The following is a 19,909-nucleotide window of genomic DNA, read 5'->3' on the forward strand; positions in this document are numbered from 1 at the left end:
AACTACATATATAAAAGTCCAGCAGACGAGCTTCATCCAGCCGTGGTTGTGGGGACAGTCAAAGGCGCGAGTCGAGCCGGAGACAGGAACCACAGCCAGGTGTAGGAGCAGGAGCAGAGACGAGGTACTCGGTCAGGTACAGAGCAGAGACGAGCCAGAGATGAGCCAGAGGCAGGATCCACAGCCAGGTGTAGGAGCGGGAGCAAAGGCGAGGTAAACGGTCAGGAACTGGAGCACGGATGAAACAACTGGAGTCTGGAAGCACTCCCACTCCCCAGGAGGGGAAAGGAAAAGAGAGACAATACATGAATCGCACTGTACCAGACAGAGGCATGGAGAACTAAATGATAAATTATGATCAAGAATAGAGGAGAGGAAGGGTAGAAGTAGAAAAGAAAAGAGGACAGAACCCCAGTGCACCATAGTTACCCCAGCTTCAACTTCTAGCAGCTAGTCTGACAATAAGTCTGTCCAAAGAGGAATGTTTTCAGTCTAACTTTGAATGTAGAAACTGAGTCGGCCTCTCTTACATGAGCTGGGAGTTTATTCCATAAGACAGGGGCGTGGTGGCTAAACGCTCTACCTCCAACCGTACTTTTACTAATTCTAGGAACCACAAACAGTCCTGCATTTTGCGAGCGAAGTGTTCTCAATGGATGGTAAGGGACTATGAGGTCCTTAATATAGGACGGGGCCATTCCATGTAAGGCCTTATAGGTTAACAGGAGGATCTTGAACTTGATTCTGGATTGAAGTGCCCTAACCCCAAAGATAAACTTAGGTAACATAAACTCAGGGGACCGGAAACCACACAAGACAAGCCGACACTAAGGGCTCAGAGAGAGTTCCTTGGATGCAGTCAGTGCTGAATAACATAGTGCAGGCAGCTGTGACTGCTCCAAGAATCACCAGGAGAATGGGTGGAGTCACAGTCAGCCTGTGCAAAAACCAGAGAAAGCAAAAATGAGCAATAACAAAACCAAACCAGAAAATCATCACTATTTCCAACACTAGATATATCCAAAACATTTTTTTTCCAATATATACTGTACTTAAAAAATTGAATGTTTTTTTACATGACAGCTTCATTTGAACATCAACAACATATAAGTCACTCTAATGGTCACTTATAGCGTTCTGCTTTGTTCTGACAGATAGCAGAAACGATCTTTGGACCACATCCTAAGGCTCCTACAGAAAAACTGATCATCAGTTTAACATGATGCAACACAAAGAGGCATTAAAAGTGTTATTTTTCCTTTAAAAAAAAACACAAAATCAATATTTTAAAGACAAATTCAAATGGGTGTTACTTTTTTTCATTTTTTATTTGTTCATTTCAACCATTTTCCTTTGACATTTTACCTTTAAGACAAAAAAAAATAGTTAAATTGGTGGCCCTATTCAGAATAAAAACCAACCACTGAAAAATTTGATGACTCATGAAAACTGTAAATTCAACCAGGGAGACGCTTGTTTTCTTCGCCTCTTGTTCTCAGAAAAAAGAAGCTGCAAGTTACACGTCAGCCTCCAGCAAACCTTTGTAAGTTTATCATTTTCATTCTAATTTTTACAGATAAATAACCAAAATTGACTTTATTCCAAAAATGAAATAAAATGTTTAGATTGTTTAAATATATTTTATTTGTGCTCATTGAATTTTTATGAATTGTTTTAAACAAGGCAGACAAAAACAAATAACTTAAAACTATTTAAAAACATTTTTTTACTTGATTTCTGTTAAAGTCTTGTTGATTGTCTTACTTCAAACTTTCATCTAATATTCCTTCCTACCATTTTGTTATGACTTGTAACTTTTTAAAGTATTTGGATCATAACAGATTTGTGTCGAGTAAAGACTTGTCAATGAAATGCAACAAAAGTTTGTTTTAGTTGTATTTTAAAAGAAAATATAACACCCAAAGGTCTTTCAAAGACTGGATGCCATTATTTTTAACAAAAATGATGAACCTATTTCAGACATGTAGGAAAGAATATCTCCTTTTTTTGTGAGGTTTTGTCTCAGCGATTAGATGAAATGTCAGTGCACAAAAAAATGTCTATGATTTCACAAGTGAAACAAATCTTGGTGTTTAAAGGGGATTGTTGGTTCCTTCACAATTTATAAGTTCGGTTTCTGTAAAGGAACACACAAATCCAAGCAAAACAATAAAGAAAACTCACACTTTTTATTTCTGTATTATTGTACATTTATGAAAAATTGATTGTGTTCTTTAAGCTGGCATGACAGCTAAAGATGTTGAAAATGTAACTTTTCAACATAGTTATGAAATTAATGTTCAGGAGGAATCTACCTCTCTGGAAACAGTGAGGAATGAAGATGTTTGAAGAGCCGATAGGCCCTCAAGCATGATTTGTTGCATAACAAGAACACGCTGAAATCCATTTTTGTACATTTAATTCGTTTGAAGGAGAACAGACACAACCTCCATTGTTGGGACCATAGTGCTGTGTAAGAAGAGGAAACATAAGAGACCTATTCCCTTTTTAATTTGAAATGCCACAATTGATGGAAAAGCGTGTGCACTGAAAAAAGAAAATAGTGAATTCAATTTAAATGAGTTGCTTAAATGAATCTCTGTGCCACCATTCTAAAAAACATACCTTCTGTCTTTCACAGTTGAAGTGTTCAGATGAACATTACAGACTGTTCTCATTCTTTTAATGGAGCAGCTAACAGCCAAATACTTGTATGCCCTACTGTGGCAGAACCCTGTATGTATAAAAAAAATCTGTCTGACTTGGAGGCACTCAGTTTGTTTTTCTCTGCTGATCTACACTACAATGTCTGCTAAACTCAAATTTATCATTCAGTTATAATGAGCTGAGACATTAAAGATCCACTCCAATGAAAATTGCGTATTTGTGGAGGACAGATATTACAAAAATTTAGCCCAAATACATCAAGTTTCAGCACGTTCCTTTATTCAAATTCTGCTGAATTTGGAGCAGACAAACTTAAAAAGAACTCATTTGTCACATAGAAAATACCATAAGCTTTTTGCTCCAAGCTCTCAGCAACGGGGAGTGGGGGTGGGGTTGCTCCATGCCAACGCTCCCACAACTCAGAGGCAAATTTCTACAGAACTACTGCCGCTCTGCAGAAACTGTGTCCTAGAAAATGACACGTTTTTTGATTTTGGCTAAAAGTAGCATAATCATGATAAAAGGTCCCTGCAAACTCTTACTATATATCAAAAAAAGGATTGAAGCGGATTTTTAACCACATCCATTTATTTTTCAAGGGTCACACAAATGGGCATGGCATTTCCTTGGACTTCCTTGTTTAGCAGGTTTCAATTGGGAAACCAATTCTGGTTAGGGAATTCTGGAGGCCCCATAAAAGCAAGGATACTTAATTGCTTGCAAGTAAACTGAAAATATCGTTGACTGAATGAATGTTGGCTAGTTTTTGAAATGATAAAACAAACGAATGATTCAATGAAAGCCTTGTTTTTTATCAGACAGGAAGCACCAACGTTAAAATCAAAACTAGATATTTAACTGCATGTTCATTCCTGATTTTGTTACAGGTTGGAAACATTCTCAGTATGAAAAAGACAAAAAGCACAATTGTGATTCTTCTCTTCATTGTTGCATACTTCTTAATTTTCATAAACATATTGCCACCTAAATCTAGATGGGTATTCCCAGAAGTAAAGCTTGTCCTGCAGCCAGTTCCTGCAGTTTTGACGTCCCAGCAGAGCATCACTCCCCTCACCAACACCAAACACTTTTTGGTATCAGCTTTCATGGATCAGAGAAGGACGGGTTTTGACGCCCGCATCATTGGAATATTCAGGAGAGACTCCATCCATCCTCTTCACTGTATTTTCTTCTGTGCTGGATTCTTTAGTAAAACCACATCCGCCTCTGTTCTAGTGCACTCAGATCACTTTGGTTTTCCCTTTGGAGCTACAGATGTTCTGTGTCGCATACCTGAAAGCTGTAATGCAACTCACGTGACACTTCTGACCAAACAAAATCCTGTTAATATATCTGACCAACTTTGGCTGCCAATAAGAAACAGAAAGACCCACAACAAGGAGACCAGACTGAACTTCACTGTCTGCATTTCTACCCTCTTTGGAGATTACAATAATGTGCTTCAGTTTACACAAAGTCTGGAGATGTACAAGTAAGTAATTTTTAAACTAATCCACAATCTTTAGCTCAAGTAGGACTTGATCTTTTGGTCCAGCTGTGATTGTCTCTTTGTTTGAGTCTTAACTGCCTCTTCACAAAGCTCCTACAGCCTGCTTTTTGCTGTCTGCTGTTTCGAAACTAGCGGTTTCATAAATCCTCTGGTTCCAAGAGGCAGAATTCTGATTATCAAACATCCAAATAGGTATACGTCTTTAATTTTTTATGCTACGTTCAAATCAGGCATTTGAGAGACTACTTCCAATAGAAAACTCAATGTAAGGGTGCATTTTGGCCTTCTGCATTCAAAATTCTCAAGTTCACGTGGCACTACAAAAGTTTTGAAGTCAGTTTTCAGGCTCCATGTACAAAACACGTGACCAATCATGGACTCGATTTCGGTAGTGACCTATGCAGAGTTTTTTTTTAACCACAGAAGTGCCAACCATTTGAAAATCGATCAAGAGGGAGTTTGTGCCCAGACGGAATCATATGACAACAAGTCTTTTATATATTGGAATAAAGCTGTGAGAGAAAAATCCAAGAGGAAAATTTGTGAGATTTGTCCCGCTTTGACTTTTGCACCAAGCCTCTTTCAACTGTGAGTACATGTACTAGTATCAAGTAGCAATAGACCTGTGTGAACACCATTTGTTAAAATGCACGTTTAGCAGCCTATTGAGCGCGCCACACATGCCTGGTAGCTTTACAAGGACTAGTGAGATAAAAACCACCAGCCTCCTCTTGCGTCATGGATAGTTGATGTGTCCAGCTGCAAAAGGTCTGGCCGGGCAAAACACCTTCCTGTTCCTTAGAATGAAAAAAATATCAACCAAATTCAAAGACCAGTTAATCAATTTCCTTTTCAGACTATATAGTACACAGGAATGGGAGAAAGACAGGACAAACATCCTGGGAGTGACATAGATGGAGAGAGATGAAGTGTGTCTGACTCTAACAAGACCAAAAGGAGGGTCTTGTCAAATTAAAGCATTTTAAATGATCACGCAAAAATGTAATTCCTCTCAAAATGATGACAAAGCTTGAATCATTTATCCCAGGTTGCTCGGGGTGAACAGAGTGGTGATCTACAACACCAACTGTGGTCCTGATCTGGACCGTCTTCTGAAGAGCTATAGCCAGGAAGGTTTTGTTGAAATTGTTCCATGGCCCATCAATCAGTACCTGAATCCATCCAGAGGCTGGAACTTCAAAGAACATGGAGGAGACCTGCACTATTTTGGTCAGATCATCACCCTCAATGACTGCATCTATAGATCCATGGAGCGTTCACGCTACGTCCTGCTGAATGACATAGATGAGATCATAATGCCATACCAACATGACAACCTGAACTCTATGATGGATATGCTGCAATCACAGCATTCAAATGTAAGTCATTCAATATATGTATGTAAATGTAAAAGACAACATTACTACTATCAATTCATGGCAAACTCTTGCTGTTCTGTAGGTAGCAGAGTTTCTCATTGAAAACCACATCTTTTCCAAGAAACACTTTGAACCAAGTGGAAGATTTCATCTTCCTAGGTGGAACAAGGTGCCAGGAGTTAACATTTTGGAGCACATCTACAGAGAAGACCCAGACAGGAATTTTTATCACCCACTTAAGATAATAGTTCAGCCAAGGTAAGCTTTGTTTATTTATAGATATGAAGTCTATTTTCTTTGGTGATAAGTAAGTGATAACCATATATTATAAGCAGACGCAAAAAAAATGTCTAGAATGTGTAAAATATGTTAATGTATAAATACATTGGTTGCGTACACCAAGTACTGCAAAAAACTGTATCCAGAATTGTGGGGCTGTCTGGTCAATCTTTAACCTTGTCCTTTGGGGAATCTGGAGATATTATTCTTTAGCTCAACCAATACAGCCAGACTTTTTTCAGATTTACTATGAAAGATACTATCTCCCGGATTGGCATCCGTGCTTCAGTCTATAGAAGAAGCCAGAATGGGGCACATACAAATGGACAGCAAAAAGAATGAGATACAGTTTATTGTGTGAAAATTGTGTCCTGCAAACCTGATCAACTCTACGCGAAGGAAATGTGCATGAGGCACATGGTGGTCACACTTAATAAAACAAAATGGCACGTTTCAGAGTGGCCTTTTATTGTGGCCATTCTAAGACAGACCTGTGCAATAATCATGCTGTCTAATCAGCATCTGGACATGGCACACCTGTGAGGTGGAAGAAATTATCTCAGCAAGGGAGAAGTGCTCACTATCACAGATTTAGAGACATTTGTGAACAATATTTGAGAAGAATTGTGATTTTATGTTTATAGAAAATGTTTCAGATCTTTGCGTTACTCTCATTGCAAATGGGAGCATAAACAAAAGTTTGTTCAGTTTGTTCACCACTTAAAAAACAAGACAGACAAACTGAGCAGATTGAAACCTTGGCCAAGTATAAAATAAGACAGGGAAGCAACTGTCCTGGAATCAGACGCCCCTTGCCAAAAGCGGTCTCACCAAATCCAAACTGAAGAACAAATGAAGCTCACAAATCAAGACTGCTGAAGCCCAACCCCAAGCTATCATATGCATAATAAAGAAAATGCTCTCTTCAGGAGCCACATGCAAAAAAGTCTAATTAAGATTGAATGAGTTTCTTTTTTTCCCGATTTTTTTCACATTGAACAAAAGAAACAAAATTTGTATCTAGATCTTCATCTTTTGATTGTTATTACTTCAGTCTAGAGTTGTCTGAATAATATTTGAGGGTATTCTTTGCTTCAAAAGATAACGATGGTGTCCCTGTGTGGGGCTAGTTTATCAATACAACATGTAAAGAATTAATAACATTTTAAGCAGGTTCGATTGAAGTCAGTTCTTTAGATGCACTCATACAATTTCATTTTTATGTGACTGTTTCTTGTCTAACAGGTTGGTGGAACAGACATCAGTGCATGAAGTCTTAAAAAAGTTTGGACAGCGGTTCAAAGTTCCAATGGGGGTTTGTCGCATCATTTACATCCGTGTGGCCCTGCGAGGATCCCTGAAGCTGGAGCAACTTCATGAGGACAAACGACTGTGGGACTTCCAGGAAAAACTGATTCCTAACGTGGATAAGGCTCTGCGGAGAGCAGGACTGCTGAGGGAGGAGGAGGAGCAGAGTTGAGGGAACAGACAAAAAACGTTGTGCTTTTCCGATTCGTACTCATGGATAGCTCTTCTGTTTCATTTTAAATATGGTTGTGGGGAAAAAGTGTGTTAAACTGCAAGGCAGGGGTTATGGCTTAATAAATATAACAAATAAAGGAAACATAAACTGAAGAACTTCTCTGCATCTGAATGTGTGCAAAACATTTTTACAACTGCAAACATGATAGTCATCTGAAAGGTCAAGAGTAGTAAAGTTTCCTAAATAATCATTACAAACTTTTGAGCTACAAAACAAAAGGGATTTGTAATGACACTCTTGATTAAACAATAACTGTTTACTCCTGTTGTGAGTTCATTCTGTAAATATCTATTTAGAGTAACTAAGTAACTAAATACACCAACTGGTGCAGCTCGGACACATCCTCAGTGATGAACCCAGGGTCTTGGGGTGTTTCGGGTCTTAGATCATCATACACCCTCACCTGGGCGACCCAGCTGGGGGTGATCAGTCCCCAGCTTGTGTCCGAGCAGCACTACACCACGAATCTGCCCTCTTGATCCACAGCCACCTAGAGGCTCTTTCTGCTGCCTCACTGATGGTTTTGGTGGCTTTTCTCTCCTGCAACCCTCGGGTGCCCAGGAGCTTGAGTACTCGGTGCAGGGATTGCCCTGGGAAACCCCTGCAGCCCACTTCAAATGGCTCACAACGTGCCCTCCAGGCACTCATCTTACAAGCCTCCACCAGTTCCAAGTATTTGGCCCTCTTCCTCTCGTTAGCCTCGCACATCCGATCTTCTGTGAGTTCCAGCAGCACCACTTGCTTTGTGGCGTCCGATGTTAAAACCAAGTCTGGCCTGAGGGAAGTCTCTGCAATGTGCTCTGGAAACTTAAGCTTTCTCCCCAGGTCCACCTGTAAACTCCAGTCATAAGCTGAGGCTAGCAGCCCAGTTGAGGTCTTACGCTCTGCTTGTGGTTTCTCTCCTGCCCTGACAAAAGTAATGTTGTGCTTCTCTGGGAGCTGGTGTTTGCTTTGCTGAATTCCTGTACAGATGGTGGCAGCCACTGCCCTCAAAACCTGGTCATGTGCATTGCTACTGCTTTGTTGTAACGTTCTTCTTCCACCTCTGTACGGATCTCTTCCTGCACCAGCTGCCGTCTGTCCCTCCCTTTGGCTCTGTCGAATTTTGGTCTTGTGTGGCTTCCAAGACCTGCTCTACCCACTGCCACGTTGCCAAGCAATACACTGTGTCTCAGCCTGGCTTCTGCGCAAGCAACTGCATCTTGAGCCTGCCACTTCCTTCCTGTTCGCACCATGATGCCTGCAGAGGAGACTCTGGTGTCCTTCGAGTCTCTATACAGTAGCACCTCTCTGGCTCTGGTGACTTTGAATTCTTCTATCAGGCTGGTGAAGGGGAGTTGCCGCTTGTTGGAACGGCCATAAAGAGTTATACTGCTTAAACTCCTTGGCAGACCCAGCCATCTGCGCAGAAACTGTGTGATGCTACGTTCAAAGCTCTCCACGCTGGAAATTGGAACTCCATATATCAGTAATGGCCACAAGAGTCTCGGTAGAATTCCATACTGATATATCCATGCTTTGAACTTTCCTGGAAGAACTGACTTATCCACTACTAATAGCCAGTTTTTCAGCTCCTTGTGGGTTGACTCTACTGCTGCCTTATCCTTCAGTGTAGCGTCAAAGACTCTCCCCAGGCTCTTCACCGGTTGTTCTGACACTGAGGGAATTAGGACTCCATCCAAGCGGAAACGGAACTTCTCCACCACTTTTCCTTTCCTCAGAACAAGGGACCTTGATTTAGCTGGCTTAAACATCATTCTTGCCCAAGCCATAAGCCTCTCGAGCCCTTGGAGGAGCCAACGACATCCTGCCACTGATGTGGATGTGACAGTCAAATCATCCATGAAGGCACGAATTGGTGGTTGGCGTGTGCCTGATCTGGATAGTGGACCCCGACATTCTGTTTCAGCTGCTTTGACCGGCATGTTAATCGCAAGGGCAAACAGCACCCCGGATATGGTACAACCCGTGATGATGCCTTTCTGCAGACAGTGCCATGCGGATGTTACTGAGCCTGAGGTGAATCGCAGACAAAAACTGCTATAGTAATCCTGTACCAGATCTCTGATCTTCTCTGGAACATGATATGTCAACAGGGCCATTGCCACCACCTTGTGCGGAATGGATCCATAGGCATTAGCAAGATCAAGCTAAATGACTGACAGATCTCCTTGATTTTCTCTTGCCTCTCGGACCAACTGGGTAACAACTCCTGTATGCTCTAAGCAGCCTGGCATGCCTGGAACCCCACCCTTCTGCACTGTGGTGTCAATGTACTGATTTCTCAGGAGGAACTCAGTCAGCCTGCTTGCAAAAACCTTAAAGAAAACCTTGCCTTCCACACTGAGCAAAGAAATGGTGCGGAACTGTGTGATGTCACTATCATTCTCTTCCTTCGGAATCCAGACACCTTCTGCATGTCTCCAACGCCTGGGTATCTTTCCTCTCCGCCACACTGATCTGATGATTCTCCACAGCCTTGCCAATAGTTTTGGGCGGCTTTTATACACTCTGTATGGCACTCCGCTGGGCCCAGGGGCCGCACCAGCCCGCGCCGCTTTAATTGATTCTCTCACTTCGGCCATGGTGGGTTCTTTGGTGTTAAAATGGATAGAAGGCTCTTGAGGTCTGATAAGCTCCCTACAGGGTGGGAGATTTTCCTCCCTTCTCTCGTCCCTGTAGGTATCAATAAGGTGCTGGTTAATTTCCTCCTCTGAGCACACAAGACTCCCGCTGTCCTTCTGTCCTAGCAGCTTTTTGGTAAATCCAAATGGATTTGCTATAAAAGCAGTCCGCTTGCGAGCTTTCTCTCTGGCTCTTCTCCTATGACATTCAGCACGTCTTAGGGAGATGAGCTTCTCAAGATGACCCGGAGCTCAGTCAGGGCGGGTTTCTCCTCCTCTCTTGCATTCATAAACTGTTGCTTTAGGGCCTTCAGCTCTTTCCTTAGCTTGCCAATCTCAGCCTCACGCCGGTTTGGGCGAGTCGGGTGCCTCACCTTCGGTTGTTTGATGCCAAACCTCTCTGCACCAATGTTGATAATCAGCGTACACATCCACTGTAGACGCTGATCAACTCCTCCTCTCGTCGTTGCTTCTAGGGCTGCATCCACGTCGTCATCAAACTGCCGCCACTCAGTCTCCTTGTTTGCGGCAGGCCATAAGACTCGACGGTGTTCAGATGGTCTGCTAGATGCAGGATGCAGGGCTTGGAGGTTCTGGTCGCTGTGGGGTGATTCCGGGACCTGCTCCTCCTCCGCCTTACCAGAAGTAGTGCTATGCACTGTCTCTGTGCGTTGCCTTGCTTTCTTACCCCTTGTGCAGCCCATCTTGGCCTGGTGAATCTTCAGACCCCTCAAGTTCTTACAGGACTTGCCGCAAAAGCAGGTTGCTCTCATTGTCGATAATCCAATGCTAGTATCTTGTACCGGGAAATCCGTCCGTGTGAGGAGCTCATCCTCCCCCCCTCTCGGGCACCTCTGGGGGTTTCTTTCTTTAGGGTTATTCGTAGCTTAGTGTGGGTGCTCCCTCACGGGAGCTGCAGCTCGGGATGCTACCCCTAACTGCCCCTGTTGCCGTCTCTCCGTGCTGTCCACTGTCTCTCCAGTTGTCTCCACCCTATTTGTGGTCGTCATCCAGCCTTTCCTGGACGTCACTGGTCAGGCCAGATAAAAGTAACTAAATACACCAACTGGTGCAGCTCGGACACATCCTCAGTGATGAACCCATGGTCTTGGGGTGTTTCGGGTCTTAGATCATCATACACCCTCACCTGGGCGACCCAGCTGGGGGTGATCAGTCCCCAGCTTGTGTCCGAGCAGCGCTACGCCACGAATCCTCCCTCTTGATCCATAGCCACCTAGAGGCTCTTTCTGCTGCCTCACTGATGGTTTTGGTGGCTTTTCTCTCCTGCAACCCTCGGATGCCCAGGAGCTTGAGTACTCGGTGCAGGGATTGCCCTGGGAAACCCCTGCAGCCCACTTCAAATGGCTCACAACGTGCCCTCCGGAATCAGAGAATGTAACACCTCAAATGCTGAGTTGGACCAGAATGTCTCTAGGTTCAGAGGAGCAGTAGAATAGACTAAAGAAAATAAATAACCACAGACCACAATAATGATTTTTAACTTTTAACTTATTTATAAATGGATGATAATTAACAAAAATACATTTTGCTTGTTGTTAACAATCTACAGCAACCACAAAATAAAGGGATTTTAAAACAGAAACGTCTCGGCGTTGGTAGAACCGACGTGCGTCTCTGCGTGGTGCGTTCACTGAGCTTCGGACATTAGCGAAACCCAAACAGCGCAACTCAGTGCGATTCTATATGGTTGTGTCAGTTTTCTACAGACCGCAGCAAAAACAAAGCAGTTTGTCAGAGAAATGTTGTAAATGTCGAATTAAATTAAATTAAATTAAATGAATTATAAATTGATAGGTTTTTCTAGTGTTCTGCAGGCAGAGACGCTCGTCGGCCCTGGGTCTGTTGTGCGCGGCTTTAAGGAAATAAAGGGAGGGAGGGCTGGAGCACGAGACGGAATTAAGGCGTTTGAGAAGCTTAGATCCACTAACAAAAAGTTAACTAAAAAAAACACCTTTGGGGAATGTTTTCTTCTGCTGTTTTTAACCACCAAATAAAGTGGTAGAAACAGTCCCTTTCTCGTCTCAGTGCAGGAAAGGGAGAGAGCGACGCTCCAGTATTTTCTTCATTACTATCTTGTAATCACGAGAAAACATTAAAATAAAGTAGTGCAGGCCGTTTTCGGCTCCCGTAATTAAAACATAACATCGTGCGTTTAACCAGATAGCCACAAAGGAGGGGTCAAAGAGCCGCATGTGGCTGCGGAACCTCAGATCCTTGCAGATCCTTGTTAGACCTTCTCAGCGCTGAATATTTTAATTTTAAAAATGTTTGTGAAAAATGCAGAATCAGCGAGCTTCTGCAGCAAGGATTCCCCATGTATGTTGATGGATGCAAAAATCCTGGAAATCCTGGAACATATTGAAAAGTTCAAGGAGCTGATGGACCAAAAGTCATAGGTGGAAAAAGCTGAAAACGCGGAACATTTTAATAGTTGAATGGTTAAAATAGATGAAAATTTGTTTTTGTTAAGCAGCAAAAAATGGCGAAAGATTCTATAACAAACAAATAAATAAATAAATAAATAAATAAATAAATAAATAAATAAATAAATAAATAAATAAATAAATAAATAAATAGAAACAGGAAAACAACTGGTGGAATGCTTTATAGTATTAAATTAATGCTTTGTAGCATTCATCCAACAAATCTACAACCTGTTTTAATCTCAACAATGAGATGGAATTCGTTAAAACTATCAAGTAAAATTTTTTTTGAATAGGTTAATATAAATTTTATTTGGCCAGATTTACGTTTTAGTTCATTTTTATAAAGAGGATATATTTTTTTTGTCTCTATCAGTTTTGTTCACACAAAAAAACCTCTAGGAATGTAAACTAACTGCAGGAGAGTCAGGTTTCAGTATTGCCCCTCCCTGTCCCATCATGACAGAGTACAAGTTACTCCAAAAAGACAGATGAACTGGTTTGGGTGAACTTCACAGCTGTGACCTCTACCAGAAAGAACATATTTGCATGATTTAAGGCTGTGAGCCAAGCCTTCCCCACCAGCATCAGTGTCCAACATCACAAATGATCTCCTACAAGAGGCCTGGCAGAACTATGGTCCAGGTTTCACATGGGGGCCAAACTGGAATAAAAGTTATTCATCATCCTTGATATTGTCTTTTTTTTTATTATTATTTTTTGTCTCCCTAGTGCTAAAAAGAACTTGATCTTTGTTTGCACTCATGTGGTGTTGGAAAATTTGTTGCTTTTCTGTTGTTCCTCGTCGTTTTCCGAGTCGGATAGGCATTTTTCCAATTATTCCAACACCACATGAAGGAAGCATTTCTTTAAGTTTGCATATTTCACTGAGGAACATCCATTGGTGCAATTGGCAGAATTTATTGAATTTTCATATGAATTATGTCATTATAACCTAAACCTGCTGAGTTGAGGGATGACCTTTTGGCCCAATTCCCTCATGGTCATTCTGTAAACCAACGCATACTAAATAACTATGGCCTGAATCTCATCAGAAATTATTGCCGTCTATCTGAGTCCAGGTCTTGATGCAGGTTTGGGTCTTATTTGCAAAGGGAGGTGCAATATCAATGTGTACCCCATTATATATTGATGGAATTTTATCCATTAGGTCAATGACAAAAATACTTTTTGTGAACATATGTTCAGTTGGTGTTCAATTTACTTTCAAGTACTATGTTGCATGAATTACATATTCAATTGATCCTACCTAAAACCGTGTCAAACTATATATGTTTTTAAAAAAATATTGCAATTTAGAAAAATTTCCGCCTCATTGAAATTCAGGTCGAAAAGATGTTAAATATTTCTGCCAATAGGTGTCGCTAAAACAACACTTTATTTATTTATAACTAACACATTTTATGTTTTTGCATTAAAAGTTCCCTTTGAGAAACAAAGAAATAAATACAAGTGAAAGTACAAGTGTGTATTTTCAAAAAAAATTCCTATTGTGTATTCCAAAACAAAAAGTTTCATTGGAGATAAAGCAGTGCGCTCAGAAATAAAGCCAACAGTTGAAAGTGGAGTCACTCAAAACCGAGTAGACGCTCGTCCTCTTCCTGCACCTCCTCAGAATAAAAAAGGTGTTGCAAGCCACACGTCAGCCTCCAGCCAACCTTTGTAAGTTTTGCACTTTTTCTTTAATATATTTTAAAAATATATAACCGAAATTGAAATTGTCATTATTAGTAATGTTTGCCGTTTTTCTCCTCCAAGTTGCAAATGTAATACTTCAAAATAATTTAAACATATTTTAGAGTATTTCTTGGTATTTTTTTTAACAATTTTTTAACTTTGACGTTTTAAAAAACGAAGGTATAAAACGAAATAACCTAAAAACTAAAAAATGTTCATTTATTCATTCATTCATTCATCTTCTTCCGTTTGTTACCTTTGGTCACGGGGCTCTAAAAAATATAACAAACGAAATAATTTTGTGGATTAAATGTTAAATGTTATCACTGAAGTACAGTAAAGTTGTATTTTAAAAGAAAATGTAACACACAAAGGTCCTTTGACGAGTGGATGTTAACATTTAAACACAAACTTGAACTTAATCCAGACATTTATAGGGGGGGGGTCTCCTGTTTTTGTGTTTTTTTTTTTGAAAAGTTTATTTAAAGATTTTAATTTTTTTTATAGAAACACACATACATACAGTATTAAAAGCAACTTTAGAACTGTACAGTTGTAGAAGGAAAAAAAAAACAAGTATACACATATTTATGTACATATTAATGCCTATACAAATAAAAGTAAAATAAAACCGGCCAACCAGTGGCATGTGAAACAAAACTTGCATATAGATTTCACTTGGCAAATTTTTATAAAACAGACAACAACCACAGCTGTTTTATGTGACACTAAAGCAAACAAACATAATGCATTCAGTAGCCTTAAACAGGATACACAGCAAAAATAAGTGGCTCTGTGTTTCTCTATCACGCCAAGAGGATATGGATGCAAATACTGTTCCCTCCATCCCCCTACACTTTTTTTCTTTTTTATTCCCTTTTTTCTTTGTAACTATCGCTACAGTCGGCTACCAGTTGGCCTACTCTATCTGTGAGTTAGCGTTCTTGATTTTGTTATTTTCCATCCATTTTCTCAACCGACTGTATCCCTTTTGGAGTCTCTGTGCTGCTGGAGCCTTTCTTTCATCATTCTCTTATTATCATCTCTTTTTTTGACGAACGTGGACTTTTTTTTTTACACCTAATTCACCTGCTGCTCTCTTTTCCCACCACTTCAGGGTCCGCTACATTGTTTATTCGATCAGCTTGTTGTTGCCTGACAACAGAAATATGGTATCAAGATAATTTCTCTTTTTTTAGTTTAAAACACATTTAATAAAAAAAAAAAATAAACAGAAACATGACAAGACCATAGGAGCAACATAAAAGGCGACAAAGTAGAACAGATGACCTGACAAGGTAAAACGGAAATCTAGACACTTAATTGCACTGGGAAATGAAAACAACTGTGGATGATCAACATGATCCTGGAGTGACTGATAGGGCAGCAACTCCAAACATGACCAAAACTAAGAACACAAGCACAGAATCTTTACATGGCACCAGACCGAAACACTACGTTTAACGATTGCAATCCACCCGATAAGCATGAAAATAATATACAACACCTTCATCTCTGTTGCCAAAAAGATGTACAATTAAAGACAATTCAATTAGAACTAGTTCAATGAAATTTATTGATGGGTCCTTGAATATCTACATACATGGATATATTCTCATCTCTTTCTGAAAAAAAAAGGATCAGAATTTTTTTTTTATTTGTTCATTCCTTGTGTTTCTTGCCTGCATCAGTTTGTTAGTCCCTCACTTTTTGTCAGTAAAAATAAAAGTTTGTTAAAAATGTAGGTGCAGCACTAATGTTTGAGCTTACACTCACAAGTTTAGCTGGGTACTTGGAAAGAAAAGACATCATAATAATGCTACTTTACTGAGCACAAGAATTGTGCACAATATTGTTTTATAAGCAGAAACTGGAGATTTGACTTGAGAATTAAGAATTGGGACTATGTGAATATTAGCAATTTATTTTTGTTCTGTTTTTCTTTTCTCTGCAGGACATCACTGCAGGGCTAAAGGTTTTCTTTGCACTGATTTTGTAGAGACACGAAAATCCTGTTTTGTGTTCATGTAAGCTGTTAAAAAATAGTTAAATGACAGTTTGATTTGAATCTTAATTATCACCAAATATTTGTAGCTTCACAAACACATTAAATGCAGAGGCTTCAGGCTTGACTTAGACTTGCAAAAAGACACTTGTGAGCATATCAGGTATTTGACTCTCTGGGATTTCTGTTGTAGACCCTGACAGCTTAGCTCCTGGAAACTAAAGGGTCAGGGTCTTTTGCGCCTGGGAGAGTTGGGGCTCGCAGGCAAGCACCTGTTGCCAACGCCCATGGGCCAAAGTTGGGTCCAGCCTGGAGAGACGTCGTGGGATCACTCTCCCATGGGCCCAAACGTACAGGAGAGCATGATAGGGGCCGGTGCAATGTGTTTTGGGTGGTAGTCGAAAGCAGGTTCCTCTGTATAGCCTGAACCCCGGTCACCTGACAAGAACAAGGATCCCTAATTGCTTGAAAGTCAACAGAAAGTGTTCCTGACTGAAAGGGTGTTGACTTGTTTTTGCAAAGATAAAACAAAAGAAGAACTCCTCAGCTTTTGTGGAGTCTCTAGAAAGCTCTAGAAAGGTGTCTCATGTTGTGGTAGGATTATTTTTAACACTAGGCTTGTTCTTCAACTGCATGTTTGTTCTTGATTCTGTTCCAGGTCGGAAACCTTTTCAGCATCAATGGAAATAAGAAAATCCCGAGCAGTGATTTTTCTCCTTATGCTGGCATACTTACTCATTACGGTCTTTGTCACATCACCATCTAATACAAGCTGGATTGTCCCAAAGCCAAAGCCATTTAAGCTTCCATTTCTGACGTCCCAGCAGAGCATCACTCCCCTCACCAACACCAAACACTTTTTGGTATCAGCTTTCATGGATCAGAGAAGGAAGGGTTTTGACGTCCGCATCATTGGAATATTCAGGAGAGATTCCATCCATCCTCTTCACTGCATTTTCTTCTGTGGTGGATTGTTCAGTGAAACCACGCCCGCTTCTTTTCTATCACACTTTGCTCACTTTGGTTATCCCTTTGGACCTGTAGATGTTCTGTGTAGCATACCTGAAAGCTGTAAAGCAACTCATGTGACTCTTCTGACCAAACAAAATCCTGTTAATATATCTGACCAACTTTGGCTGCCAATAAGAAACAGAAAGACCCACAACAAGGAGACCAGAATGAACTTCACTGTCTGCATTTCTACCCTCTTTGGAGATTACAACAATGTGCTTCAGTTTACACAAAGTCTGGAGATGTACAAGTAAGAAAAGCTGTTTGTAAGGGCTAAAAGGACATAAATGAAACGGATTCCAGTATATTTAATAAGGAATTGTTGTTTTTTGCAGGTTGCTTGGTGTGAACAGAGTGGTGATCTACAACAACAGCTGTGGTCCTGAACTTACGCGTCTCCTAAATGGTTACAGTCAGGAAGGTTTTGTTGAAATTATACAATGGCCCATCAACAAGTACCTCAATCCATCCAGAGGCTGGAGAGTTCGAGTACATAAAGGAGACCTGCAGTATTTTGGTCAGATCGTCACCCTCAATGAGTGCATCTATAGATCCATGGAGCGTTCACGCTACGTCCTGCTGAATGATATAGATGAGATCATAATGCCATACCAACACGACAACCTGAACTCTATGATGGAAGCACTGCAACCAAAATATTCAAAAGTAAGTTAATCCACAAATAAATTATAGAGCAAGTCAATATTTACTCCAAACTTTCTATTTACATTAACTCTTCATCTTCTGTAGGTAGCAGAGTTCCGCCTTGAAAGCCACGTCTTTCCCAATAAATATTTTGAGCCAAGTGGAAGATTTCATCTTCCTCAATGGAGCAATGTGTCAGGAACTAACATTCTGGAGCACATCTACAGAGAAGACCCAGACAGGAAGAAGTTCCTTCATTACAAGATGATAGTTCAGCCAAAGTAAGCTGATGTTTTTCTCATTCAAACCTGAAAGCCAATGAAACTGTGGCAGAAACATGAAAATAAAAGGTTATTGCAGTAATTAACTCTTGCCGTGAAAGCGTCAAAATACTCAAATTGTTCCGCCTTCAACACAGATAAAACTCATTCTACTGAGGGTAATATTAGCCCTTGGCCTATAATGTTTTTTAGTCTTTCTGTGACCCCTGCAGGTGGAATCCATTTGAATTAAAAAATACTCAGAAATTAAAGACCCAAAGAGTATTTTTAACGTGTTCTTGTAGCATTTTTTGGATGAAATATAGAAGGAAAACAAAGCTTAAAATTTATTTTCTGAGTATTTCTTTAGTTAAATCAATGTGAATCAGGAGCAGATGAAATAATGTAGTTTAAGAATTATGTTAATTAAGTTGTAATGTAGAAGCTACAATCACCGGGCTGCAAACTTCCTGCTCCACCCCATTTTGATCCTTCCACTTGTAGAGAAACAGATCTATGTACGTCTTCATTTACCTCGTCTGAGCTGGCATCTGGCTCAAAAGTGTACAGCTGGATAGCTCCAATATTTCTCAGGATTTTTGTTGCACTGCTAAAGTTAGGTTGGGGTTGTGAGCAGCTATAAGCAAGAGTTAGACTCTAACTCAAGCTTATAGCTGCTCTAACTTTAGAGTGTGTAAACAGATGGATGGTGAAAAATTGGGGTGGGCTTACTCTACGCCAACAGTTCCATCCACAAATCAAATGTCAATTTATGATGAACTGCTGCTGCCCCGCAGAAACTATGATCTAGAAATGAATGTGTATGTATGTGGATTAATTAGAAGTTGGGGCTGTAAAGGGCCTTCATCAAACAAAATGAATATATGCCATCTACCATTACATTGTTGCAAAAGCACAATTAGCATTCATTTAACAAACAAACTTCTGCTAACCTTCATTGTATCTGTGTAACAGGTTGGTGCAGCAGACCTCTGTGCATGAAGTGCTCAGGAAATTTGGAGGAAGGTATAAAGTTCCATGGAAGCTTTGTCGCTTTATTCATATTCATGTAGCCCGACGTACATCGTTAAAGCTGGAGCAGCTGAATGAGGACAAACGACTGTGGGACTTCCAGGAAAAACTGATTCCCAATGTGGACAAGGCGCTGAAGAGAGCAGGACTGCTGACAGAGAATTAGACACTCTGGAGCATGGCTTTAGCTGTTGGATTACCCCTCTCTGAACAGCAAAAGGGGAAGCTTTATAAAAGTTTGCAGTTGTTTCAGTTAAAATACATGTTTTTTAACATTTCTAAGACTTATCAACTACTGAAATCTAAATCAGGAACAGTATGAGTTGAGTTAAAATAGTCATTCATTGGAAATGGCACAATTTGAGTCCCTCTCTTTTCCTATTTCAAATTTGGTCATCAAAATTTATTATTTTAACAGCTTTATGAATACATTGAAATGGACTCTTTAATAGGTTTTTGAAATAAATAGGAAATCATATGCTTTAATGTTGTTAGGACCCTTAGTCCGGCCTGCATGTTTTTGTTGTGTTGGATGTGTGTGTAGGTGCATTTGTTTGAGTTTTAGCTCCTGCAGAGGTCTAGCTCCTCCATTGCTGTTGACCCCGCCCCCCTGCAGAGCTGAACGAGGCTGCCACTCTCCACTTTTTAACTTGCAATGTTTATTTTCTGTCAAAATTAATACTTACCCATTGATTAAAATAATTTTTTGTTGTTCCTGAGTTACACCCCAACCCCATAGCACAAAGGATTCCCCCCTACCAAATACATGATCCGTAATAGCATTTACATCAGGAGGGGCCAACACTGAAGTC

The 19,909-nt window shown here is 40.4% G+C and overlaps 2 protein-coding genes across 2 annotated transcripts in view; both read left to right on the forward strand.

Moving 5' to 3' along the window:
* Positions 1-19,909, forward strand: part of LOC101167664 — a 72,537-nt gene that overhangs the window by 22,778 nt on the left and 29,850 nt on the right. The gene's annotated exons all lie outside the window — the stretch shown is intronic.
* LOC111946857 lies at positions 16,854-19,325 on the forward strand. Its single transcript, XM_023951843.1, has 4 exons — positions 16,854-17,410; positions 17,496-17,826; positions 17,911-18,086; positions 19,041-19,325. Exons 1-4 carry the CDS (start codon positions 16,869-16,871, stop codon positions 19,261-19,263), a joined length of 1,272 nt encoding a protein of 423 aa, XP_023807611.1. The 5' UTR covers positions 16,854-16,868; the 3' UTR covers positions 19,264-19,325.

This window comes from Oryzias latipes, chromosome 22, assembly GCF_002234675.1.
Source record: "Oryzias latipes chromosome 22, ASM223467v1".
Lineage (NCBI taxonomy): Eukaryota > Metazoa > Chordata > Actinopteri > Beloniformes > Adrianichthyidae > Oryzias > Oryzias latipes.

Bases quoted from the DNA above. Each gene is read 5' to 3' on its own strand.
- LOC111946857 (XM_023951843.1), top strand. From the start codon at position 16,869: ATGCTGGCATACTTACTCATTACGGTCTTTGTCACATCACCATCTAAT. The intron at 17,411-17,495 runs GTAAGAAAAGCT...TGTTTTTTGCAG, and splicing joins CAAAGTCTGGAGATGTACAA to GTTGCTTGGTGTGAACAGAG. The intron at 18,087-19,040 runs GTAAGCTGATGT...TCTGTGTAACAG, and splicing joins AAGATGATAGTTCAGCCAAA to GTTGGTGCAGCAGACCTCTG.